Raw genomic sequence first — 27,230 nt, 5'->3', positions numbered from 1 at the left:
GCGTTATGCAAGAGTCTGTGCTGCGGCCATTACATCATGATTTAGTACGGAATTCATAGACGTTGCTCAAGACTCGAGATGGTCTTAGGCCGGAATCAGACTACGCATTGAAGATTGAGATTTAAGATTGAAAAATTCAAATTTGACCAATCGAAACGAAAGGAGCTAAAATTTCTTTGTCCTTATTGGTCAAATTTCAATCTTCAATCTTCAACCTCAATTTTCAATGTGTAGTCTGATTCCGGCCTTAAGCTACTTGAACCAATCAGAGAGCCGTATTAGCGTCTTAAAACATTGCTTGAGACTAAGACCGGACTATGGATTCCGGCCCTAGAGGGAGGTGAAGAAATTATTTCTTTTTCCGAACATTTACAGATTATAAATTTATTTTTCAAATATCTAAAAACTATAAGTTTATAATCTCTTTTTGATCAGAAGATTATAAATTAGATTATAAATGGATTCCAGTTCTGATCGAAGTATCTTATATTCTCAAAATTGATCTACCGCTTTCTACAAACTATTATCTGGCTAGGGAAATAAGTGAGAAAAGATTTAAGAACGTAATCACAATTGAGATTCGCATTTCATTAAGATATCAGAGTTTATTCAACAAAATAACATGCAATATACACATATAATAAATCAACAATAAAACGTATTTCAAAATAATTTCCTAAAATGGAGAGGTTTCATAAGTTTATTATATAGTAACATTATTATGCAGAATTGAAAAAGTTTAAAAGTAACTCGTTACCGTTATTGGTTACTCATTATAAAGTAACTCGTTAGCAATATTGTTACTCAAAAAATATCGAGTCATTACAATTTCCATTACTTTTTCATTTTAATAACTTTTATTTTAAAGAGAATCTCCAATATTGCACTAATTGACTAGTTTATCACGAGAACTATAATGTTTATGATTAATCACAACATCGAACATAATTTCCTGTTTTTAAAACTCGTTTATGTACATTCCATACGTGCAATGAAAAAAATTGTTCAATTGACTAAATTAATTTAGTTCGTCTTTATTTCTCTTAATGAAGAATGTACATATTTAAGTCAAACATATCTATTATATTTGACTTAAATATATAATTCTCCAATAAAAGAAAGATGAATTACTCTTTAAATTCTTTGGAATGATATCTCACTCTAAAGAATGAAAATTCTGTCATTGTTGAAAAGGAATGGCAGAATTTTCAATCTTTAACAGTAAGATTTTGCTCTTTAGAACGAAATTCCACTCCAAAGAATTTAAAGAGTAAATTAATTTAATCAAATGAACAATTTTTTTCTTAGTGTATCTTACGTGTATGAAATAACGATTACATATGTTATCATTATCCAAAAAGTTGCATTACTATTACCGTAACAAATAAAAAAAATATAATGCCGTTACCAACTCATTACTAAAAAAGAGTAACTGTAACGATAACGGGAAGTAAAAAAGTTACTTCCCAATCGAAATTATTACAATTTTTTTTAAGATACTTCTTGGAAAAAATAGATATAAATGCAATCAGATCGTATTAATGTAAATGACTTAATTATTGTTCATCTCTTCGTCACGATAGCAATACTCATCATCAGCAATACTAGACTAAAACATTAAAGTTTGTTGTTTCTCTTACATAAAATTAAAACTAATAGCGAGTTCTGAATGTGCCAGTGCACACTGGTGCGTATTAAAGTCGTTGTACACTGATTTAATCTGATAAAAGTGAAATGCGAATATTTTGAATTATAAAATACATTATTTAACAATACTTTCCTTACAATAAAATATATTGCTTTACGGTTTCTATATTCACATTAAACACACATCTTTAATTTGTGTACAATGGCATTAATATGCTCTAGTGCGCATTGAGTGCATCCAATCGAATTCACTATAAGTCTTGAAATATTTTACTTTTCTTTTCTAAAGAGAAGAGAGAAAAGCTATTTCTAACATTTTTAAAATGAAGAATCGTCACGCGTCGGCATTCACTACAAAATATCTCTATTTTCTAATAAAAGTATCTAACAATCTCACTATTTAATATTATGCAAATACTGTATAACAACGATAAAATCTCTGTATAAAATTTTTAGAAATAAGAATGCGTCGCAAAAATGACATAATATAAACTGGAAGAAAAGATTGACTGCTGCAGTAAATTAGATGGTAAAATATGGCATAGTATTTTTAATTGGCTGCAGCAGCTAATTTTTGGTTGCGTTCTTCCGCAATGTCAATATAGGATTTCGATAGACTAACGCAATCAAAAATTGGTTGCTGCAACCAATAAAAAATTCTATGCCATATTTAGCCAATCTTTTCTTTCAGTGTAACAATAAAATTATCTTATAAAACAATAGTTGCGACGTAGATTAATTCGATGTTGGAAAACTGATGAGTACATAATTCGAGCTAAAGTTAAGTTTTGATTTAATATGTGTTTGTTTCATCTGCTATCGTGCTCGGGTTTGGACGATTCAACAGTACTCGTATAACTCGTGGATAGAGATTTATCGTCATCACTGATCCATACGTGGAATTTTGCGCCACTTCGATAATGCTGCACAACATTAATAATACCCATCACAATGTACACCACGGCTAAAACTAGGAAGTAACTGCCGTAGACAAAAAACTGAAATGCAACTTGACATTATTTGAGGAAATCTAATATCCAATCTCGAAGCATTTTCAACATATCGTCTTACCTGCTGTCTAATATTTAGCATAAGCGTATTAATGACCACGAGCGTCAACAAACTTTGCGTTAATAACGCGAAGAATGTATTTACGCCGAACACAAGGCCATAGCTGTCCTCAGATATGTACTTGGCGACTTCGAAGCTACAAACAAGCAAATAAAACGATTTTTGATTTCTCTCTTTCCTCATTTATCCTTATTGTAATTTTAATAGAATCAAGAATGTACTGTATTCAGCAGAACCTTTACTTTACAACTGTTGAAAGTTTTATTCGCGATTGGATTATACTTTTAGATCTAGAGAATAGTTCTATTTCAGCGAAGAAAATTTCCAACTGTTGAAAAATAAATGTTCTACTGAACGCAACTTATCTCAACTTTCAACTAAAGTATTTCCCGATTAAGGATTGGTTTCACCTACCACCAGGATGGAAAAAACAATTTGGTTGAAGTATCTAAAAATTTAATTAGAGATCTGAAAATTTAGCTATAGATTTGAAAATAATTATGTTGGACCATCAAAATAATTGTATAAGAATCTGAAACATGATGAATAATGCTGCAAAAGGTTTCGATATTCTGGTAACTAATTTGAGTGTCCTACATAATTATTTTTTGACTCAACAAAATTATTTTAAGATCTATACCTAGTTAAATTTTTAGATACTCCAAAACCTTTTTTCCATGCATCTCCGATTAGTTTAATCGATCGATTAAGTGTCAACTACACTGAAAAAAAGATTGGCTGCTGCAACAAATTAGATGGTAAAATATGGCATAGCATTTTTAATTGGCTGTAGCAGCCAATTTTGAGTTGCGTCAGCCTGTCCGCAATGTCAGTATAGGATTTCGATTGGCTGCTGCAACCAATTAAAAATGCTATGCCATATTTTACCATCTAATTTGCTGCAGCAGCCAATCTTTTCTTTCATGTATGAGAGAGATTGGTCAATTTTGGTCAATTCTGCTTAATCATTGCGTTCACCTTGCAACAGTAACCATGGTGTGGTAAATTACACCAAATATGACGTGGCCGAAATACAGAAGCCAAATGTTGTAGCTGTAAGAGAATCCTAATAACATACCGCCTTCTAAGAATGAAAAAATGGACAACGTTATGTCTCCTAATAGAGTCCAGTTTAACTGTATCCTCCCTACATAAAATACAGTCACCGCACCTGATAAAAATTAAAAAATTAATTAAAAAATTTAATTATAGCTTCTGCATAATTTTATTTAATTAGTTTTTCTTAATCGCTCTTTTATCATATCAATCAATTCTAATTGATACTTTTGAAGTTTTCATGGGTATTTTTTTGGAAGGCTTGTTGCAAATTATCTCCGTGTCTTGACGTTAAATCTAAAATTTCGTGAACATTACAGTTCACTTCATTAGAACAAGAAGTAATTACAACAAGAATTATATACTACAATTTCAGGTTGCTTTTCGAATCGTTGCCTGATGAAGTGAATTGCAATGTTTACGAAATGTTGGCACTTTATAATTTATCAAGCTATAGAGATAACTCGCAAACTTCATTTTGAATCAAGTGTTAATGAATTTATAAGTAAAAATGTTTAACGCATCTAATCACATATCGAATCTCATTGATCTGTATTTAATTGATGAGTAATTTTAATGAGATTTGAATTGAATAAAATTTTCAATTATATATAAGATAAGATTCTTCTATATATAATTAAGATAAAATTATATTCTTCTAAAATATATTAAATTTTTTTAATAGCTTGTTGGCACAAATACATTTTTATTTATAATATATTAAGTTTTTTTTAGTTTGTAACAAAGATAAAAATTATCTACTGATAATGAGATTGTTTATTGCTTGGAAATTGCTTGGAAATTGCTTGAAAAAAATGGTTGATGTTATCTATCATCTTTATTAAGCCTTATCTCACACAATATGTACTTATTTTAGATTAGAGACAAAATTACTTCATTCTTAGCAGATAGCATTAACGGGATTACAACAATTGTTATCTTCATTGCGATAATATTTAAATAACAAAAATTGACTTTATAACACATAAATTGAAACTTGAACTAAAAAGTATTCAAGGAAACTACGCAGTTTACCCCGCATCAATTATATTGAAAGATGTAACTAATTGTTCTATATTGATTCATTGTTTTAACTGGATATTTCGATTTTACAAAATTTAAATAAGGCACGTGTTTCACCAAAAATAGCTTTCTTTCTTACCGACGATTGCGTAGACAAAGTCCACGGCACCGTTGTAGATCATGTCACCTGGAATCACCGCAGTTTGCCATAGTAGTTGAACGTAGTTGATAACCTGCAAGTAGCCGCAGGTAGCCAATGCCCACCACACCGACCACTTGATCACGCGGTAATTGGTATAAGCCTGGACGAAATGTTTCCACAACAACGCATATGCGTTTCTGATCTTGCGAAGCAACCGTGCGCCCGATACCATGAAACAATGCTTTGTTTTGCCATTCTCGACATTGGATGATTCTCGTGAATTGCTGGAATGTTGCAAGTGATAATCGAGAGTGTCTTTTCCTTGCTCTTCCTCAGAAACGCAGGTACGATGAAAATACATCGACTGATTTACAGAAGGCAAGAAGAGCGCCCAGATCATCGCAAATATATTAGCTGGAAAACAAAATTTATATAAACATTATGTTATTTATATAATTGGACATAATATACTGATATGTAAAGAATGTTAATATTTACAAATAATATCTCATGCATATTGCAATAATCCGTAACAGAAACATACAGGTCCTGATAATCCTGGGAATAATTAAAAAAATTGTATTTTCTCAGAAAAATTTTCAACACGTGTTTAAATTTAACAAACTTTAGAAACAATAAATTCTATCAATAATATTTTATTTATGTTTTTCAAACAGTTTTATATTGTAGATTAAGAATATATAATTGAACTCGAAAAATTCTTAAAGAAAATAAAAACTTAATAAAAAACTTTAGTATTTTCCAAGAATACATTCCTTTAGTGTAATAAAAAATGTGTTCCTGTTATGGGTTAATCAATGTCATTACTTTGCACAAGCTATATAGAATTCTATGCAAAATGATTAAATCATATAATCAGACAGTTTGATGTATGCATTATTAATCTTATCTTGCGTACCTGAAAGAGTTATAAAATTGAGCTGATGATAGTTTAATAATTCGAAGGAAGCTGTTAATTGCGCTACAATACCAGACATGCTACGACCAAATAGTATGGCCGCTTTAGTATGCCCTGTTACTTCTTGATAGTGTTTTTTATCTACTTTGGCATATATGTAAGTATAATAGGCCACTTCTGTTGACATAAACACGCCGTAAAAAAATTCTATAATCTGGAATACTATCACAGTTTTGCCGAGTATCATCATAAAGTACGTGACGACACCAGAAAGACCACATAATACAATGATAGGTTTGTATCTAACAAAGTCTGTTATCAAGAAGACAAGTATCAGCATTGCTAAGTAACTATATGTGGCCACAGGATAAATATCTTGATTTACCTGGAAAATTGGACGTATTGTTAATAATTTAATTGTTGAATGGACATAAAATCAATATAATATTCAATATTTCAAGAACTAACTTCCTCCTTTGTGAAATTCTTCCATGGTCCAGTTAAGTAATCGGTTACAAATGATTCAGAAGGCCGGAAGTCCTTAAAACATCCAAACATGCACAAAATACACGAGATTTTGATCCAATGCATTCCGCTTTGTGAATACTCGTCCGTTGTTTAATGAATTATTTTAAAAAATTAATAAAATCTTCAGTGCATCTCTGTAAGAAAAAAGAGAAAGCATACATTAATTTATTTAAACATATAATCAATGTATTAAAAAAATAATATAAATATATGTTTTAATATATTTTCATCTAATAAATAACAGTGTTCTAACAAAACATTTAATACAATAAAATAAAATAATTCTTAACATCTAGAGATTTTATTTTAATTTCGTTTACAATTAATTATTTTCCGTATTATATCTGTTATTTTCCGTATTACATTTGTTATTAAACCTCATGTATCTATTACAATTAAACGTTTCGAATATCTTTTCCCACTACATTACATTTACAAATTTCTTTACAATTTTGCACGCTCACCCACACTGCATCATCTACTCCGTCTGCTACTGTCCGCTCTCTACTACCTTTAAAATAAATCTTCACGTGCCTAGCCTAGCTAACTTAGCATTGAACAAGATCAAAAGTAATAGAAGGGAAACTCCAAAACTAAGTTTAAATCACAGCGCACCTTAGTGAGAAAAATTGTAACACATTAGATCATGAACGAATAATGATAATGAACATTTTAATATATTACATTTATAAATAAAAAATCTTAATCACACCGAACGTTACCGTATTCTAAAAATAAAATTGTATAAGTTACTAAATTTTAAAAGTCGGATTGGCCATGTCAATTTTTATATCTATTGTTGATAATTTATCAACATTCTTATTGTGCGCGCGCGCGCGCGTGTGTGTGAAAATTTAAATTTTATTGATTTATAATAAAGTTTAATTTGTTTTTAATTTATATTTAAAACTTTTATTTTAAATTTCGTTTTTGTAATTTCTAAAATTTAATTAATTTTGAATTTCTTTTAATATAATATCTTTTGTATTAATTATATAGTAATTTATTGATGTTTTCACTTATATTTCTTTTTTATATTCTCAATATGAAACCAACTTTTTATTCTTCAGTAATCTGTCTCGATCAATGACAACGAGGATAGATTTTTAATTCGAACGAAAACCACTATGAGCCACCACTGTCTCTACTTTAAAATTGGGATCGTACGGGTTGATAATAATAAGTTAGACGGATATTATTTTTTTAATAGCATAACATTGTAATGCGTAGACCTTTATATTTTTAAATAACATAAATTTAATCATTTGCATGAATTTTCTTTTTATTAATACTCAATAGCGAGTTAGAAAGACTTTTTATTATTTCTAACAATAAGTGAATGCAAATTTAGAGTATTAAAAAATTGTTACACAAAGGGTCTCTTTTAAAATACAATATAACAATAACAATGTTATTTTGAAGTGTCGACTACGCCGACAATCGCGCCCCTTCTCCAGATCGGATTCAGAGGGGATGAGCCAACGATGATGGGGGATGCAGGTTGAACTTTGTGGACATCTCGTAGATCCCGCTCGTCGGCTTGTCAAGAAGCGCGCGCGCAATTTTCGAGTTTTTCTCGCGGACTCGATGCCAGGACGTGATAAAAAGAAGCCTTTGTTTCTTTTGCCGAGAATTGACGATTAAGGTAAGCGACTCACTCTCGTATTTAAAAAGCACACTTTTTTATTGAAAAGCATTAATATAAAAAAATCCTCTGTTTATGTAACGTGCGACATTTATTTTATACAAATTACTTTCTAATTATACATTGCTGTTTATTGAAATTGTAGCGCAAATAAAAATTCATAGATTAGACATATGAAATTTATTTTTTAATCCTAATCGGTTTTCGCAAATCCAATAGACCTAGATTTCCTTTGACCGTTTAGTAAAAAATTGTTTATAATGAATGTTTTTTTTACAATTTTAGATAATTTTAAAATTTACAATCTTATTCTTCGGATTTTGACTTTTAAAATAAAAAGAAAATCGTTCAATTACGTTAACTTTAAACAAAGGAACATTAATTTAAAATACACTAGATCCGTGAATATTACGCGAAAAGAATGGCTTTATTGTAGTATCTATAATTTAGCTGCAAATTAGTTTAGATGCAAATCTAAAAATTAAAAAAATTTTGTTTGTACCCTCAAAATAATATGTTAAAGAAATTTTAGAGCTAATATCGATTAGGGTTAAATTAATTAACATAAATTAATAAAAAATAAAATTTATTGCAATCACAATTTTTTCATACTTCAATTTCGATAAACAGTTACATATAACATATACTTTTTCATCTATCTATCGTATCGCGACTGAACACTTCGTTTCTTCATCCGAAGACGCGTCGAGTCGTGATGAAAATAGTGAAGATATAAAGAATCTCAGGATTTGTGTCTCGCAAAAATACGAGATGATTGGTGAAAAAGAAAGTGTCGCAGAATTATTGTCAACAATTACTAAATATTAAAAGCTATTATGTAATTAATTAATTATTAATTGCCTGAAAATTAAATTTACCGAATTTTCTACTAAGAAGATTTTATCTTGTTGGTTTTTTAAATAAATTTTTATGTACACTCAGAGAAAAAAGTCGTATCAGTAACTATAAATTTGTAGTGAAATAGCGCCTCAGCTATATACATTATTAAATTCTAATAAGAATACTAGATTAAGTGAACTAAGAAAATATAGTACATTAACCATATAAACAATTTATAAATGGTTAATATTACTATATTTTCTTAGTTCACTTAATTTACTTATTGTTCTTATTAAAGCTTTATAATACATAGTTACAAATTTGTGTATGCATTTCTTATTTATTTTTGTCTTCCAAGTTTGAAACCAACGCTGCGCCTTTTATTGTAAGCGAGTGGTTTCCTTCTTAGGAGAAACTGAACTCCGCTACGTCCCTCTGGTGACAAAATCGCGTACTACTCGTACTGAGCGACACTTTAAAAATTTTTGTCTAAACTAGAAAAATGTAATTGTTATATATATTTGCATGAAGTCCAAGTAACTACTCAATGTAGTTGAGTCACTACTTCACTATCAATTAATAGTGCATACAATTTGTTACCGTGACTATATTTTTATAATATTCAGCACTACTTTAGTTTCTATTACTTTGTAAAACTAGTTACAGGTACTTCAATTGCAAAAGTTGCCAAATTTATAGTTGCTGGAACTATTTTGTTTTCTCTCAGTGTATTATATAATTTTAATTTATAATTTGTGTATATTACATAATTTTTGTATGTACACTTATATCACTGTATAAAGCAATACGCACAGACACACATGCACTAAGCAATTATGTACATATATAGAAATGAAGCAATAATTCATCTAACAAGGAGACCTATGAAAGTGTCTCTATCCTATTTTAATGAGCTTTGAATATGTTGTTTTCTAGACAAAAATAAGGGCCACGTATTTTATTTATATTTAACTTTTAGTCACAAAACATTTTTTTCTACCTCTTACATTTTCAACGATATTCGTTTCAAGAGAAAAAACTGATTTTCTTCAAAGGAAGTTGCACCCTAAAAGTGTGATCAGACCGTTATAAAAAAATCTTTTATTTCTGTCTAAAAAACAACATATTCAAAACTTGTTGAAATCGAAGGCGAACGCTTCTTGGTTTCCTAGTAAAATATCTCCAATTCTAAGTTAGATATAATTCGTCTTTTGGTGCCATTTCTTTTTCGTCACATACCTCGTATATCGCGGAGACGCGCCGTCGCGTATGATTTTAATATTGACGAAGAAGTTGATAACACTTAAAGCCGTTAAAGGGACACTTGAAAGTGTTAGAGAAAAAAAAGTACGTAGGCGTCCCCGTGGAGGCGTTTTCGTCACGACCCGATACGCCCTGAGGAGAAAGGAAAAGATATGACACTTCGATCAGACGCCTCTCGCATCCCGCCGGTCGTGAAGCTAAAGAGTCAGGCCGGATCTCGTTGAACGGAGTCGATCAACTGCCGTCGTACGCGATCGCGATCGTGGATCGACCGATCTCTCTTGTCGGAGTCTCTCTTTGCCGGAGAGTTACCGTCTCGTGAAAAACGACGTTCGCCCCGCAACGTCGCCGTGGTGCGAACAAATCGTCGCTTCTTCGCAGTCAGTTTTCATTCAAGGTGTCTATGAACAATGCCGGATGATGCTAAGGCACTTGTTGCCTTATTGACGATCACAACGTGAGCGGTCAGTCGTGATCCGCGGATCATCGGGGAGATAATGATTACAGAACAGACCTGGAGCATGATGCTGGACAGCGATGTCACGAGCATCAACGAGTGAGTAGTCGACTCGCCGTCTTCTTCTCTGCGAAGTGTGAAATTCGCTCGATCTAATCGAGAATGTAAATACTTTACTTGGTAAATTGGATGGATTTCGTTTTCATGGGAATTATTTGAAAATCATTGATTTAAAAACAATTTTTTGTATGCAATAATTCAATAATACATGGAAAGACCAATTTTGCTGAAGTATTTAAAAATTTAACTAGATATAGATCTGAAAACAATTTTATTGGACCATTAAAATAATTATGTAGAAATCTTAAGCATGATAAGCAATACTGCAAAAAGTTTTGACTTTCTAGTAACTAGTTTAAGCGTTCTACATAATTATTTCAATAAAATTATTTTTAGTTCTGTATCTAATAGTTAACTTTTTAGATATTTCGACAATACCGTTGTAATTTATCTCAATTACGTATACATTTATGAAACAAAAACAAAATGAGCGCGTAAAATATTTCTCTTTACAATATTTCTCTTTATATAGAACACATTAGTGGGCAAATTTCACATTGCACGATGCTATGTCGTCTTTTTTCTCGTCATAATTGACGAATCGATACATTACGCGCGATAATCATGGGTCAGGTCGACCATTTCGCCGAGGAAACAGTTATGGATCAAGGCGGTGAAGAAATTGACCTCCGAAAGGCTGGGTCGGGAAGGACTGGCGGCGTGGGAAGACCGGAAGTCCAACACGGATCCCGAGGTCGCCGCCGAAGCGAAGGATGACAGCCAGGCACCCGACAATGATGACGAGACCGCGAATGCGGAATCGGAAGCCGACGGAGCAGAGCAGGCCGTAGCTGATGAGGAGGCTCAGACCCAACGTGGTACGAAATCCCAATTCCGGAATGTCTTCCCATTTAATCCGACACATAAAATGGAAAGGGAAAAGACTGGAAATGTGCGCGATCGTGTGGTTGTAGATGTCTTCAAGAAGGGGATGCTGTACAAAGGAATATTTCTGCCCTCGCTGACCAACAGTTTTCACAGCAAGCAGCTGGAAACGTCCTACCTTCTCTATTCGAATCGGCAGAGACAGAAGTCTCTGATTATGTTGAACATCGTGGACCTAAGCTTGAAGGTGAGTGGTGCGGAAAAGCACGAAAAGTAAATTCAAATTAATTTTATGTTCATTAAAATCGCGAAGAATATAATTTTATTAATTAAATCATGTAGGACGTTTACGCAGAAATCTATGTTCTATTTTAATCTTTAAAAATCTACAAAAGTTTGCAAAAGTCCTTGAAAGTCTTATAATTTACAATTTTATATCCTATAAAATTAAACAACTATATTTAAGTACAGATATCTTTTCTAAATTCTTTGAAGTGAGATTTACTCCAAAAAATTTGTAGAGTTATCTTAAAAACTTTTAATTAAAAATATATCTCCTATGAGAATGCCAACAGATTCTAAATTACAATTTTTATATTTTACAAAGTTAAACAAACTTATGCATGATAAAGTAGAATTATTTTATTTTATCCTACATAATAAAGATTGATTAAATTTTGAGCCGCTTTTTAAAATTCTATAAAGAATAGATAATAGAAGATAGAAATTCCTGATAGATCAATGTTTTCTCTGATAAACCATGTGATAGAAAAGATTTTTATCGCGATGCAGATCACGCTAACAGCGATCTGGCTCTGGCAACGAGACTCGAATGGCGGAGGACTCATCGAGGGTTTATCGTGGGCCGCGTGTTGCATGGCGGCGAATCTGGTGATCTGCGTACTCGGCTGGTGGCGTTGCTTTTCTAACAATTATCTGTACTGGGCCTCGATATTCACTTGGTTATTAATAAACTCTCAAGGTGAGGCCCACGCGACTCGTTCTGACCTATCGATTCTCATAATTATAACTGGATGCAATTATAATTACTTGATTTGGAAATAGGCTGGTGCGAAGGATTTTGTCCCTTTTCCATGAAACTTGGTTTCGTGAACAAAATTATTGATTTAAGAAATGGGAATCCAAAGAAAGGAATCACTGATCTTTTCTCTTCAGAAAGAATGTATATAAAGAGGCTACGATTGTTTCAATTTAATTTTGAGTGTAAAAACTTTGAAACTTGATAACTTGGCTCTCAACTTTAACAAGGACGACAAAACTTTTACATCGTTTTAAGCAGTTTTGCTGTATCGATTCCGCAGTTGAATCGAATGGCGTCTTGCTCTGTTGACCAATTAAAATCGAGTGAACGTTCATCAGAGCGTGAAACAAAGCGGAGATCGAAGCCGGTAATTTTATTGAGTTCATTTTGAGATGCTCACAAAAATAATTGTTTAAACAATTTCCGTTCGCGTTCAAGTCATTCCTGTCCTATACAGAACAGACCTTCAAGACCTAGGAATATGCAGAATATGCAATATCCTAATAACGTTTTCAAAATGTCTCTCGGATAAAATATTCTGTGTGAGATATTCCTGTATTTCTTAATCGAGCATGTTACACTGAAAGAACAATATAATAAATTTTAACAAATTTTTATTTGACTAGTGCCAGTTAAATATTTACTAAATGTAAACATACATTTATTTGGTACAAAAATTAATGATTTAATTTAAGGAGGTTCTCGCGCTACTTCCTAGTCAATAGACAGTTTATTCACAATAATATGTAAAATAATTAAAATAATGGAATAAAAAGGTTACTAACAATATGTTATACCATTATTGTTAATTATTGTTAATTTTATATGTTACTAAATATTTTCAAAATGACAAAATAAAAGTTGTAAGATGCTCATTTGATGTATATGCATCGTCCATTTGACATATATTCTAGCTTTTTTCATTGAAGAATATAAATTTCTTGTAAACTGTACGGTCAGTTTAAATGAAACTTTACGAGAACAAACTTAGGTGTTTACTTTATGATTATAACGATTTTTAAATTGCTGTCTTATACGCAAGTGTCTCAATTTAAAAGAGAATAACTATAGAATAAGGTTATACCTTCAACTTGTAATGTAAAATTCTATAAATTTAGAATTAAATATCTTCAAAATGGTACGGTAAAAGTCAATGAAATTTTTTCTAGATATTATTGATATTATTAACTTTTCTTTTGCATTACATGTATATTATAGACATTATCTCATTTTTCATCAAACGCGAGAACCTCCCCCCTTAACTATTTATATCTTTTATTTAACAAATATTTATTTTCCATAAATAAATGTTATACTAGTACTATTCAAACAACTAATTATTAAAATTTAGCACATTTTTCTCTCAGTATACGCAACGGAAGAAAAAACCGAATATCTTCGCAAGTAATGTCACTTCTCGTGGCCGTTTACAGGTTTCATAGGTGCCGGTCTGAATTTCACCACGCAGCAGCGGCTCATGTGGTACATACTCTTTGTCGTATACGCGCCCTATGCGATGCTGCCTCTGCCGCTGCGATGGTGCGTCCTCGCCGGCTATGGAACGGCGCTAACACACATGGTGATGGCCGGCATAAGTCTCCTGCGGGACTCCACATACGTGAGAAGACATATCGTAGATCACGTTCCTGGAATTTCCATTCAAAGTTTTCTCAAGAAATTTATTTAATTCACATTAACCATCTTATTGTTTCATTTTTCGAATAAAAACGTTATTAGATATTAAATAATTTCAGTGAGATGAATGATCTTTTATTATGCATGAAATATTAAATTCTGATTGTAATTTTATTTTATATGTTTGAATTTAATTTCCGGTTGAATCCTTAACTTCTTGATCCAAGAAGTAAATACTTATTTTGTTTAGCTCTGTTAAAACTTTAATTTTATTTAGCTCTAATTATACTGAGGAACAAATATTGGCAGCAAATTTTTTTCTAAGTTTTGTTAATGTCATGCAAAAGTATCAATTTTAAGCTTGAAGATACACTGAAAAAAAGATTGGCTGCTGCAGCAAATTAGATGGTAAAATATGGCATAGCATTTTTAATTGACTGCAGCAGCCAATTTTTGGTTGCGTTAGCCTATCTGCAATGTCAGTATAGTATTTCGATAGACTAACACAATCAAAAATTGACTGTTGCAACCAATTAAAAATGCTATGCCATATTTTACCATCTAATTTGCTGCAGCAGCCAATCTTTTTTTTCAGTGTATTAAAGCGGAGTTTTTAAAAATTCAAGAGAATTTTTTGAAAACAAATTCTTTTTTAGTGTAAAAAGCCCTATTTAAAAAACTCCCATTACTTGCTGAGACACAAAAAATTGATCAAAATTGTTCCTCAGTGTTATTTTAACTTAATTATTTTAAATGATCTTGACTTTCTTGTAGCTGCGAGACGCCGCATGTATCATCCGCATGCTGACGACAAACGTGCTGCTGTATCTGGCTGTGAACTTGGCCGGTATGTACACCAAGTACTTGACGGATCGGGGACAACGGCAGGCTTTCCTGGAGACTCATCGTTCCACAGAAACGCGACAACGCACGCAGAACGAGAACAATCGACAAGAAAAGTTGTTGCTTTCAGGTAAAAAGCAATTTTGGGCTATCCTACTTTTTCTCTTCTGTACTTAAAATTACAGTAAAAATTATCCACATTTAATTATTTTAACATTCTGAAACATCTTGGACGTGAAATAAAAATGCTTAAGTTATGTTCCTGACGAAGTAAGTGTGACTTCTTCTTTCTTTGCTTGAAGTAGCTGAAATAGAATAATTGCGAAGTTCAAGGTGCGAGAGTTGATTTTTATACCGACGTTTGCCTCGTGTCTTGAGCCAAAGCTTAAAGAAATCAGATTACAGTATCCCCGATAGAGAGACTCCATCCCTTTAGTGAAACTGGAGGGAATCTTTGAGAGGTTCTCTCGCAGCTTTCGAGGAGAAAAGACGGCGCGAAGTGTCGCCGCGGGGTTGTAACTAGGCTGGGTATTTATGTGCATATTTATCGTAATACGCGGCGGGTAACTCGCCGCCGCTCGTCCGTGTAACTTGCTCGGCCGAGTGTCAAAAAGGGTCACTAGACACTCTCTCGACCGATTGCGCCGGTTGGACGCACGTTTTTCCAATAGCCTTTTGCGTGTTACGTCGCCGATCCCACCCGATATATCGATCCGCCGTTCTTCGTAGCGGCCGCTATTAAAATATACCCCGTCGTCGGGGTACATTACGCTGGATTACATAAATACTCTCTGACCCACTATCACTCGCTCTCGTAACGCCATAGGATTGTTTGTTTTCAATAAATTGGAATAATGTAGTTTACTCAAAACCGTAAGCCAGTAAGACTGCGAAGCTTCCCAATAGTTGAACTTTAGAAGCGGAAATGGATGACGGAGTCTTTTTTTTCAGATTCAATTTCGTGTGGATGTGTTTCTCTTTAACATTCAAGAGAATTAATTAGAAAGCTACTTAAAGAAGAATGTTTATGACAAATGATTGTCTTGTTAAAGAGAAATCTCTATTCCGACTCGATAAAAAATCTCGCAAAATCTCGGGCTCTTACATTTTTATATTTTACCATCGCATTGATACACGTGTTATGAAAGGATAATCAATAATTAATCCCGTTTAAGTGTTGCCCGACTTTGTCGCCAAGGAAATGATCCGCGACATCGCCCGCGAGACGGCACGAGGTGGGACGATATCGTTCACGCCGAATCAGTTTCACCGGATATACATCCACCGTTACGAGAACGTCAGTATCCTATTCGCTGACATCAAAGGATTCACTGGTACGCTACGCTCGGTTGAGAGCCTCGACGTAGAAGAAAGAATTTCACTTTATTTAATGTATACAGGAGATAGACAAAATAAATGTATGAACACTTAGAAAATACACTATTTATTTTATTATCTACTTATTTTATTAATAAGAGGTTGGCCCATCATTTGCTTTTAATACACAATCTACTTTTGTTGGAATAGTCACTCAATATTAATGGAACGTTGTACTATTCTTTTAGTAGAACATCTTTTAATTGTTTATATACAGGGTGTATATAAACTGTATACAAACAGGATGTAAATATTCCTCTAACTTGATCATTTAAAATATCTCGTTGTTTTTGATAATACTAGAAAATCACAGGGGATCTTGTTCGATTCGAAGGGGCACATATTATGATAAACAAAAACATTTTTTCAAGGTCATATTTTTTTGAGACTTTAAAGTCACCACAACTTTTTTAAATGGAATTGTATGATTTTTTTACACAATACGATTCCTCTAATTATTCTGCATATAAAAGTATTAAGGTAGTGATATAAAAAAACCATTAGTTTATGAGATATTTTATTCTGACATATATTGATATAAAATATTAAATAACTCGTAAACTATTAATTTTTTTTAGAATTGTAGATTCCACCAATTGATTTATCTCATTATTCTGTTCATAAAAGTATTAAGGTACGATTATAAAAAATTAATAGTTTAGGAGTTATTTAATATTTAATGTCAATATATGCCAGAATAAAGTATGAAATATTTCGTAAACTATTGGTTTTATGTTTTATGATATCACTATCTTAATACCTTTATATGTAGAATAATTAGAGGAATCGTATTGTGTAAAAAAATCATACAATTCTATTAAAAAAAGTAGAGGTGACCTTGAAGTCTCAAAAAATATAACCTTCAGAAAAATTTTTTTCATAATACGTGCCCCTTCGAATCGAACAAGATCCCCTACTATGGTATTTTCTCCTATCATCAAAAACAACGGAGACATTTAAAATAATCAAGTTACAGGAAATATTTTATATGATATTGAAGGAGGAATTTTCTTCTTACTTTATTTTCTTTTTTTCAAAATTTTCTGTTCTCCAAAACTCCAACATCTTTCCTGGTCAATGCAATCGTCTGATTTAAATCGTCATTTGTAATTTTGAAGAGCAATGTGAGAAATAGATTTCCTCTTGTAATATCTTTTAAATAATTAGAAAAAGTTTTACTAAAAGAACAATATAATGTTGCATTGTTGCTACATTATTCAAACATGTATAATACTGTTCCAAGAACAGAATCTTTATTAAAGACAAATGGTAGCTTCTTATTTATAAACCAAGTAGATGGTATATTTCTTAGGTATTTACGTTATTCTGTCTGTCCCATGTGTAACATATACAAATACAATTTTATTTACACGTGTTAAATAAAATATAATGTTTAAATTAATTAACTATATGTAAAATATAATTATGTAAGTTGTATAAAGCTGCATGATGCTTCTGGTGACGATTCACAATAATTTGTTTCAAGCTTTGGCGAGTCAGTGCAGCGCTCAAGAGCTGGTGAAGGTACTAAACGATCTCTTCGCCCGTTTTGACAAACTCTCGGCAGAGAATCACTGTCTGCGCATAAAGCTCCTTGGCGACTGTTATTATTGCATCTCTGGCCTGCCGATCGCCAGAAGCGATCACGCTCACTGCTGCGTCGAGATGGGCCTGCATATGATAAAGGCCATACGAGATGTTAGGTTCACCACGAAGGTATTGATATTTCTCCTGTATAAACTTTTTTCAGATAAAAGGATCTGAAGCATCTTTGAAACTGGTGTACTTTTTGTTGAATGAATTTGTAATGTTTACGCTGCATACCACAAGTCTTGATTTTATTCCGTAACTTTCTCAATCAAAATATAAGTGAAATCGAGGGCTAACGAGTCAATCGCTGGTTCTTATATGCTTATAATTGAAAACTTTAATAATAAAATCAGATATAACAGTACACATAACAAACGTTTCGACCTATTATTAAATCATTTTCAATGTTAACAAAGTTAAAGTCGCAATAAAATTTTTAAATTGTCAATACGTGTTAAAGGTCATTATGTAAAAACAATCTTTCTAACAGATTATATCGCAAAATTCCTAACCGACGGTACAATACTTTTCTATTCATGATGCAATTTTTCTTAGTTCTCTCCTTGTTGTTAATTTTCTTTTAGTTGACATTTATTATTCACTAACCAGTTGCAATTTATTCAATACCCTGGAGAAAATTTTTCTCAGAATTTTTCATATAATTTTTCAGATATTCTATATAATTTTTCAGAATTTCTATATAATTCTATATAATTTTCTCACATTTTTTTATACGAATTGGAACACTTCTCAGAAAATCTACATTTTTTCTCAGAATTTTTCATATGTGTTACTTATGAAATATCATAAGATTTCAAAAAGTTTTTATAAGTATAATTTCTGATGAAAATGTTACAAAATCTAAAAAATTAAAAAATGTTTTTTAAAAATTATGGGATGAGAAATTTCAGAATATTTCAGAATTTACTTGTATGAAAAATTCTTAGAGAAGATGTAAACTTTCCGAATATTTCTGAGTATTTCTGAAAAATGTTCCAATTCGTATAAAAATTATGAGAAAAATTTTCACCAGGGTAGCCGACTAATATTTTCTTGTAACATTCTTTGGGTGAATAAAAAAAACCTTGATATTTATTATATTATATTGAATATAAACTATTAAGATAACTATCATCTTTAATAAAAATATTTCAATTGTACTTTATTAAAATTTAATGTCCAATGTTCATTCGTAGACAATTGCAATTTGTTTTGTAATTCTTAATTCAAAGTAAGTGTTTCTCAATCATGTATCTTAAAAATATTTAAAGTAAAAATAAAGTGTTAAACTAATAATAAAATATTAATTTAATATCTAAAATAAAAATTAAATTCATATTTTAAACGTATATTTTAATTCGAAACTTCCTTTATCTTTCTCTGGCGCAGGTGGATTTGAACATGAGGATAGGAATCCACAGCGGATCGGTACTGTGCGGGGTGTTGGGTTTGCGAAAGTGGCAGTTCGATGTGTGGTCATACGACGTGACACTTGCAAACCATCTCGAAAGCGGAGGAATACCGGGGTATAAAAAAGAAATTTATAATACAGAGTATATCACGTATTATAAAAATAAATAATTAATAACGTTTATTAACTGTTAATCTAGATTCTTACAATTACCTATCAGTTATCTTTAAGAAGATAAATACACTTACAATTTTTTAGAGCATTTAATCCCTTAAACTTGCCCTTCATCTTATCTGGCCTACAAAATTCACAAACGAAACGAGGGATTTTCTTGTTACAGGAGGGTACATATTTCCGCCGACACTCTCAAGTGCCTGAACGACGTTTATGAAGTGGAACCCGGCTATGGCTGCGAAAGGGATAATTATTTAAAGGACAGAAACGTTGAGACATATCTCATCAAGCAGGTGGAACCCCTGAAATCCAGACGAAGGCAGTCGTCGAAGCCGAAAGTCTGGACGGAGGAAGAGCTGGCCGCGAACAAGAACAAGAAGAGCTTCAAAGTGAATCCACATGCAACCGTGAACAGTAACGCTCCTGCGCCGGGTTCCTTGGATGACGATATCGGGGTTGATTGGACGCCTGAAATTCCGTTTGAGAATGTGAGCGTTAAAATTATACTAATTATTTATTTAATAATAAATTAGATGTATTATTAATTGAATTAATAGTAATGCAACAAATGTGATTAGTGACGAATGTTATTTATTTTATTTGTCTTATAATTGTAGCTAAACACAGCTACATCGGTGAGTAACTTGGAATCCGAGTACTTAGAAGAAGAGAATGGCCAACCAGCCAAACCGAGCAATAAAGCAGCCTCGATAACAGCCGTTGAGAAGAAGGGTGCTATCGAAACTGCCAGTAACAAACGTATGAGATCGGCAAACATAAACACGTGGACTTTGCGCTATAACGACGAGAGTTTGGAATCTAAGGTGATTCCACTGATGCATTATTAGTTTATTGTCTTATTGTTAATTCTATAAGCTTGTCTAATTTAATAAAAAAATTAATACATATACATCCAAAATTTTGGAAAATTATATTAAAAAATTAAAAAAATTTTCACCAGGGTACACAAATTTGAATTTTTCATTAAAAGGTAAATTGTGAAATATTTATATATTAATTAATTATATCGCACTTTGTTCTTTAGTTCGACCAATTACGAGAGGACATGTTCAAGTCCAATATGATATGCTGCTTCGTCATATGGCTCTTCATTGCCGTTTGCCAGGCCATAATCTTGTCTGAGTGAGTAGCAAACCGAAAATCAATAAATTAACAGCCGACTTCTTTGCTTTGGAAATACAAATTTTGCTACGAATAAAATATGATTTCTTGGAAATAAACAATTTCTTCTTCATCATCTAACTTCTAAAATGTTTAAAATTTTTATGTTATTGTATACTTATATCTTTTTAAATATTAAGGTTCCTATTCACTCTCTCTCCATAAAAAATTCTTGCAAAGTATATTTGAACAGAAATATTTTTTAATTAAACAACATGCAGTCGATAGAATAGACTTATAAAATACACCGAAAATTATCTTCTTTTGGGGAGAAATTAAATCTTATTTATTTTCATATATTACTAATTTAATAGTTCATTATAGCTTATATCTAATTTTAATATATATTATAATATCTAATAATGCCGCGTACGGTGATATATTAATAACTTTATTCAATTTCATTAATACCGTAGTTGCATGATTTTCCTGATCTCGTTGCTGGTGACCACGGTGATCTTGGTGGCGTCATCAATCCTAGTGATGGCGGAAGAATTCAAGGGCATGCCGACGTACCTGCAGCACACATCATCCATGCTGGTGCACAACAAAAAGCACCGCACCATCTTCATCTGCGGCGTCATCACCTTGATGACGTTAACGTCTATCATCGGCGTGCTGACCTGTCCCATCACGGTACAACCTTACCAAGAAGTGATGGTGTTTGAGCAACAACAGATACCGACGACAATCGCGGCAGCACCACTTCCGATGCAGGAGAAGTTAACAGCAACTACCGAGAGGTCGGGCCTGGACCACTTTGTCCTTACGTTCCTAGAGGCTGCTCTGAGTGATGAGTCCACCGAGGGAGGAAAAACCGTTCCCTCGACAGAGAATAACACTCTGGAAACGGGCTCCAGTAATATCGAGCTGAAGCTGACCCGGGTGGTGAACGACAGGGAGCCTGGAAAAAGCAGGAGGGAATTTTTCAGATTCTACAGGTGTGTATTGTGGGATTACATGAAAAAAAGATAATGTTGATCATATTTACTTGCAAACGTCGGTTAAAGTATTATTTTATAAATTACGATAAGTAAAATTACCGATTATGACTTCCTGACAAATAATGTTATCGCAGATACGAGCAACATTACGGGAAGCCAGAAATCGGAAGCCGGCATTACAGACGAGTCGCACGCAAACGCGACATCGAAGTAGGTTCCCAAAGAAAGATTCTTTCTACAGTTGAAGAGGAGAATCAAGCCCGCCCAAAACGGGTGGCTCTGATGAGTCCTGATGATGAGGAGACCGACTGCATCCGGCCGGAATATATGGTGTTTACATGGATCTTGTGCCTGATCGCGCTCGCTTCAGCCTTGAAGCTGTATTATCTGGTGAAAACTGCGTTAGCCGCAACAATCGTTCTGGTGTACGCGGTGCTGATCCTTGTCGTGTGCAAGGACATATTCACCGAGAGAGATAGAAACGCGTAAGTCATTCGGATCAATATATAATAAATTTCGAAAACATTTTTTTATATAATTTTTCAGAATTTTTATGTTGATTTTAGAATTTTTTAGTGTAATTTTTCTGTGTAATTTTATAACTTTAGAAAATTTCTTAAATTTTTTATACGAATAAAACACTTTTCAGTGCTAAAAAAGTCTATATCTTTTTAGAATTTGTCTATATGCGAAATATTTGTCTATATGCTAAGACTTCTAAGATTTCTCATTCTATAATTTCTGAAAAAACTTATAAAATCTGAAAAAAAATTTAAGGTATTTTTTTTAGAAATCTTTATAAATTAAAAATATAATAAATTCTTAAGGTTCCTGCTTATTCACTGCAGCCATCTTGGATGTGATGTCAAAAGTGAAAAAAACAATAAAGAAAATTTTTGTTAAGTGTTTTCTCACTTCTGACGTCATTAATTTGATGATTCATGATGGGTTATCAAGAGCCTTAAAAAATATTATAAAATTATAAGAACTTTTTATTTTTTTACTAGGGAAATATTGGAGACAATTTACAACTTTCACGTTTCAAATGCTCCTCAACCTTAAGTATGTAATGAAATATTTGATTTTTGTAAGAAAATATATAATAGCTCTATTAATAGCAAATGAAAGCAAATTTTTATGTCATAACCCTGGCGGAAAAAATTTTTACGAAAAAATACAGAAAAATTACATAGATTGAGACAAAATCTTAGAAATTCTTAATTTTTCGTAGATATTCGTAGTGGGACATAAAGTGGCGTTGTTTGAGGGCGCAGGATTTCTAGGTTTTCAAAGAAACAACGTCGCTCTACATCCCACTACGAATATCTATGAAAAACTAATAATTTCTAAGATCTTGTCTCAATCTATGTAGTTTTTCGTAAAACTTTTCCGCCAGGGAAAGGCCTGGAAATATGTGATGAAGCAGAAGTGTAAAATTAATTTTTAGTTAATATTGATCGGAATGTGCAACATTCATCCCTCGTCTGTCTTCCAGATCGGCGATATCTCTACCAGCTCAAATGTTGACCTTCCTGACAGTCTTCCTCGTGATGGTGACGTACCATGGCAGATTAGTGGAGGTGACGTCGCGTCTGGACTTTCTATGGAAGCAGCAGGCCGAACGAGAGTTGAGTGATATGATTGAGTCGCGACATAACAATATGCAGCTTTTGAAGAACATTCTGCCAGACCATGTAGCACATCACTTCCTCACGGCGGATCGCGCGCCGGAAGTAGGGCCCAATCTTATTCATTTAACAGGCAAATATGCTGTGTTATTATTAATATCTCCTCGTCAACGCAGGAACTCTACTCGCAATCGCGGGACAAGGTCGGCGTGATGTTCGCCAGTGTACCAAACTTCACGGAATTTTATTCGGAAGACGTGAACAAGGGAATGGAGTGCATTCGTCTCCTTAATGAGATCATCGGTACAGCGATTATTGTTAAATTAGCTGTTTATGATATTAACAATAAGATTAATGTACACGGGATAGACAAAATAATATGAATACTTAGCAAATACATTATTCATTTTACTACTTGTTTCATTAATAAGAGAGACCTATAATTTTTAATACACGTTTTATTCTTTTTGGAATAATCATTCAATGTTTGAATAGTTTATACCAATCAAACAATTTGGAACATCTTTCAATTGCTTAGTGAATGATGTATAAATGCTATGTAACTGATATTGGAGGAGGGAATATTTTTCTCACTTTATTTTCTAAAATTGCCTTCTGTTCTTCAAAACTTTAATTCAGTCTTTCTTAGCCAATGCAATTGCCTGATTTAAATATAATTTGTAATTTTGAAGAACAAAATGAGATTTCGTCCTTCAATATCTTTTAAGCAATTAGATGTTCTTTTAAAAGAATGGTATAACATTACGTTGTAACAGTTGATACACTATTCAAGTACGCGTAACTATTCTAACAAGGACTGATTTCTATATCAAAAACAAATGGCAAGCGCGCACTACCCTCTTATTAATAAAACAAGTAGATAATGTATTTCTCAGGTATATATTCATATTATTTTATCTATCCCTTATATACTCTATTCTTCATATTTTCATAATATTGATGTTTTGACATGTACTTGCAATACCCAGCTGATTTCGATGAGCTACTGGATGAGACACCTTTTCACTGCATCGAGAAGATAAAGACGGTCGGAGCCACCTACATGGCCGCGTCGGGTCTGAATCCCAGCCAAACCGTAATAATATAAAATATAATACAACGCAATATACAATATGCTTTAACGAGATATATAAGGATGTTATAAAATCACCAAATTTTTCTTTTTGCTAAAAATTCCTCGGCTTAGGTCTTTTTTTCAGTGAAAATTTTGAGCTGATTGATACTCGAATTTCAGTTTAGCATTTAATTATAAAGATATATAACACAAAAAAAATTGAGAAACTGTCCAAAAAATCTTATAATTGAAAATATTTTTGATAGTTCTGATAAAATCTTCGATACTGAAGATATGTCCTGTATATCTTTAAAAATTCCTCGAAAAAGTCTCGAAATGTTTATTTTTAATATATGTATTAAGGTTCCTGCCTATTGACTACAGCCATCTTGGATCGTGACGTCAGAAAATTTTTACAAACTGTATAAAAATATATTTTTTAAATAATATTCGCGATAGAGAATAAATTTATAAAATATACTGAAAATTCTTTTTGTGTTCAATAAAATAACCATGCATTTGAAACTGAATTATGTCTAATCAAAAAAGAATCAAGTTATATGACAGCGGTGAATTCAAGTAAATATAATTTTATTTCGAAATGAAAGGAAAATTTTTGATATATTTCACAAGTATACTCTGTCAAGTGCAAATATTGTGTTGTTGAAAACTATTTCTGTTTTAATATATGTTTTGCAAGAATTTTTATTATCTATGTGTTCACATCTGACATCATGAATTCGTGATGGATGATCAGGAGCCTTATAAGGTTTATAATGCGCATAAAATAATATATAAAAATAAAATTCGAATGGCAGGATGACAGCGGCGACGACATGGAGCACTTGTGTAGGCTGGTGGACTACGCGGTGGCCATGCGCCATCGTCTCGAAGACGTGAACGTTCACTCGTTCAACAACTTCGATCTGCGAGTAGGCATCAGCTGCGGGCCTCTTGTAGGTGGTGTGATCGGGGCACGAAAGCCAGTCTTCGACATATGGGGCAACACCGTAAATGAAGCTTCCAGAATGGATTCCACCGGTGTGATGGGCAAGATACAAGTTCCGCACGACATTGCTAGGGTAATAATAATAATAGTCACGATAGTGATTTTTAAAAACGCAATCTTGAGTTTTTCATATACAAATTGTTCCTTTGTGGAAAAATACTATTAGATTAATGAAAAATATGAAACGAATAGTATACAATATTCGATTCGGAATATGATTTTCCAATTATTTTTAATCGGTTTTTTTTCTTAATTTTTTGTACGTCATTTGGAAGGTGCAGGGCGATGTGGGGCGATGCTTTAATAAAACTGTCATGCAATCTATGTTTATGCATTTCTTTTTCAACTTCATATTTTATTCTTTAAAATAATGAGAGAAAATTTATCGCGCTTATTTAACTTCATCATATGTGAATAGTTTCTAGAATCGAGGGGTTATCAGACGCAGAAACGCGGACTAATCGAAGTGAAGGGGAAGGGCACGATGGAGACGTACTTTGTACTGGGCAAAGCCACTCTACAACAAGAGGGCACCCCCAGACACAGGAGCACCTGCCGCAGCCTCGCTGCAGTAGTCTATGGTGTGGTCCAGGCGCGTCGCAAGCAAATCAGAAAGCAGGCAATGCGAAGAACGTAGATCGAGAATCTCCAAGAATAAGTCTCCGTGACTCCGTGTATTACTTTGCCGACGCTGCCAGATTGGTGCGGAAAGTCTCAACAATTGGGAACAAAGTTGCGCATTTACATTTCTGATCATCAAGGTAGTCTATGAAGCATATGTATTTCATCTAGAAAGAATTATATTTCAATTCTCTTTTAAAAAATAAAATATACAATATATACTAATAGTAAAATAACATATCAATATTGATAGAAAAAGCGATAAACCTTTACACCAATCTGACGGATAAGCGCGACAAGTATTTGAGCAGACATTCAGGTCTTGAAAAGGAGTTCTGTCCAATTTCATTTCCGTGTCATCTTGCCACAAAATATTGAATGTATATAGCACTTATAATAAATAATCGATCTTATACAAACACGAGTTACGCCCTTTTTAAATGAAACTTTAATCATAACTTTTCGCTTTTTACAGCAAAATGATTTTATAACACTCGGCTACTTCGAAATGAAAAGAAGAATTAATAACACCACTGTGTATATAACGAAGAAGCTGACGATTGTTAATTTTATCACAGAACAGCATCATAATATGCTCACTGTAAAAGGCATTATTATTATACTAATATAACTATTAATTATAGTCGGTGACAGGTGGAAATGCACAACGCTTCTGGCTCCGTGTAACCTCGTATATTACACATTATTACGGTAAACACAATATTTATAATCGTAATAATAATCCATGATAATAATGGCAATAATGATAATCATAATAAGGCTAGCTACAGGGTGGCCGCCGCCGCCGCGCGATTCCGACGGGCCACCGCACCTTCCCGCACCGATTCGATCGGCCGGTTCTGTACACGACTTTTACAACATACTCGAATAATTAATCTAATTTTACATATTAATCATTAGACAATTCATTACAATTATGAACCTAGTCAGAAGAACGTCACGACACGTAGGAAGGACCGCGTGCCTCCCTTTCCCTCAGATCACGCATCTACTTCGCTTACCGTTAACTGATTATCAGCAAAATTTCGCATTCTCTGAAGAATTTCAAAAATAAAAAAATGTCAATTACATGTCATTAATTACATGTTATTACATGTCATTTATAGAAAAATTTAGACAGAGAATTGGACATTGTTATATTA

The 27,230-nt window shown here is 32.8% G+C and overlaps 2 protein-coding genes across 4 annotated transcripts; one reads left to right on the top strand and one right to left on the bottom strand.

Annotated features, from left to right (window-relative positions):
* Positions 1–2,378: 2,378 nt before the first annotated feature.
* On the bottom strand, positions 2,379–6,877 carry LOC108724003 (thiamine transporter 2). Its single transcript, XM_018450093.1, has 7 exons — positions 6,851–6,877; positions 6,327–6,520; positions 5,859–6,243; positions 4,937–5,353; positions 3,697–3,889; positions 2,719–2,854; positions 2,379–2,645 (listed from the first exon to the last, which is right to left on the bottom strand). Exons 2-7 carry the CDS (start codon positions 6,447–6,449, stop codon positions 2,457–2,459), a joined length of 1,443 nt encoding a protein of 480 aa, XP_018305595.1. The 5' UTR covers positions 6,450–6,520; positions 6,851–6,877; the 3' UTR covers positions 2,379–2,456.
* Adcy8 (adenylyl cyclase 78C) lies at positions 5,940–27,230 on the top strand. Of its 3 annotated transcripts, XM_018450089.1 has the most exons (22): positions 5,940–6,015; positions 6,090–6,152; positions 7,809–8,031; positions 10,065–10,690; positions 11,285–11,529; positions 11,626–11,783; positions 12,329–12,518; positions 14,012–14,196; positions 14,988–15,186; positions 16,232–16,390; positions 17,920–18,149; positions 19,413–19,549; positions 19,775–20,096; positions 20,226–20,432; positions 20,654–20,751; positions 21,207–21,731; positions 21,869–22,219; positions 23,230–23,467; positions 23,539–23,665; positions 24,352–24,458; positions 25,256–25,519; positions 25,865–26,083. In XM_018450089.1, the coding sequence occupies exons 4-22, from the start codon at positions 10,632–10,634 to the stop codon at positions 26,081–26,083; spliced, it is 4,020 nt and encodes a 1,339-aa protein (XP_018305591.1). In that variant the 5' UTR covers positions 5,940–6,015; positions 6,090–6,152; positions 7,809–8,031; positions 10,065–10,631. The 3 variants fall into 3 exon arrangements, with proteins under 3 accessions (XP_018305591.1, XP_018305592.1, XP_018305593.1); XM_018450090.1 differs by lacking the exons at positions 5,940–6,015; positions 6,090–6,152; positions 7,809–8,031 and having other exon boundaries at positions 10,632–10,690; positions 25,865–27,230; XM_018450091.1 differs by lacking the exons at positions 5,940–6,015; positions 6,090–6,152; positions 7,809–8,031; ... (1 more) ...; positions 11,285–11,529; positions 12,329–12,518 and having other exon boundaries at positions 11,776–11,783; positions 25,865–27,228.

This window comes from Mycetomoellerius zeteki, unplaced genomic scaffold (assembly GCF_001594055.1).
Source record: "Mycetomoellerius zeteki isolate Tzet28-1 unplaced genomic scaffold, Tzet1.0 scaffold265, whole genome shotgun sequence".
In the NCBI taxonomy this organism is placed as follows: Eukaryota; Metazoa; Arthropoda; class Insecta; order Hymenoptera; family Formicidae; genus Mycetomoellerius; species Mycetomoellerius zeteki.
This window is presented reverse-complemented; position numbering and strand designations above follow the sequence as displayed.

Excerpts from the sequence above, each read along its gene's own strand:
- LOC108724003 (XM_018450093.1), bottom strand. The coding sequence starts at position 6,449 with ATGCATTGGATCAAAATCTCGTGTATTTTGTGCATGTTTGGATGTTTT. Across the intron at positions 5,354-5,858 it reads CAATTTTATAACTCTTTCAG|CTAATATATTTGCGATGATC; the intron begins GTACGCAAGATA and ends TTTGTTTTCCAG. Across the intron at positions 2,646-2,718 it reads TGCTAAATATTAGACAGCAG|TTTTTTGTCTACGGCAGTTA; the intron begins GTAAGACGATAT and ends GTTGCATTTCAG.
- Adcy8 (XM_018450090.1), top strand. The coding sequence starts at position 10,632 with ATGATTACAGAACAGACCTGGAGCATGATGCTGGACAGCGATGTCACG. Across the intron at positions 20,097-20,225 it reads CTGAAATTCCGTTTGAGAAT|CTAAACACAGCTACATCGGT; the intron begins GTGAGCGTTAAA and ends TTATAATTGTAG. Across the intron at positions 24,459-25,255 it reads GTCTGAATCCCAGCCAAACC|GATGACAGCGGCGACGACAT; the intron begins GTAATAATATAA and ends TTCGAATGGCAG.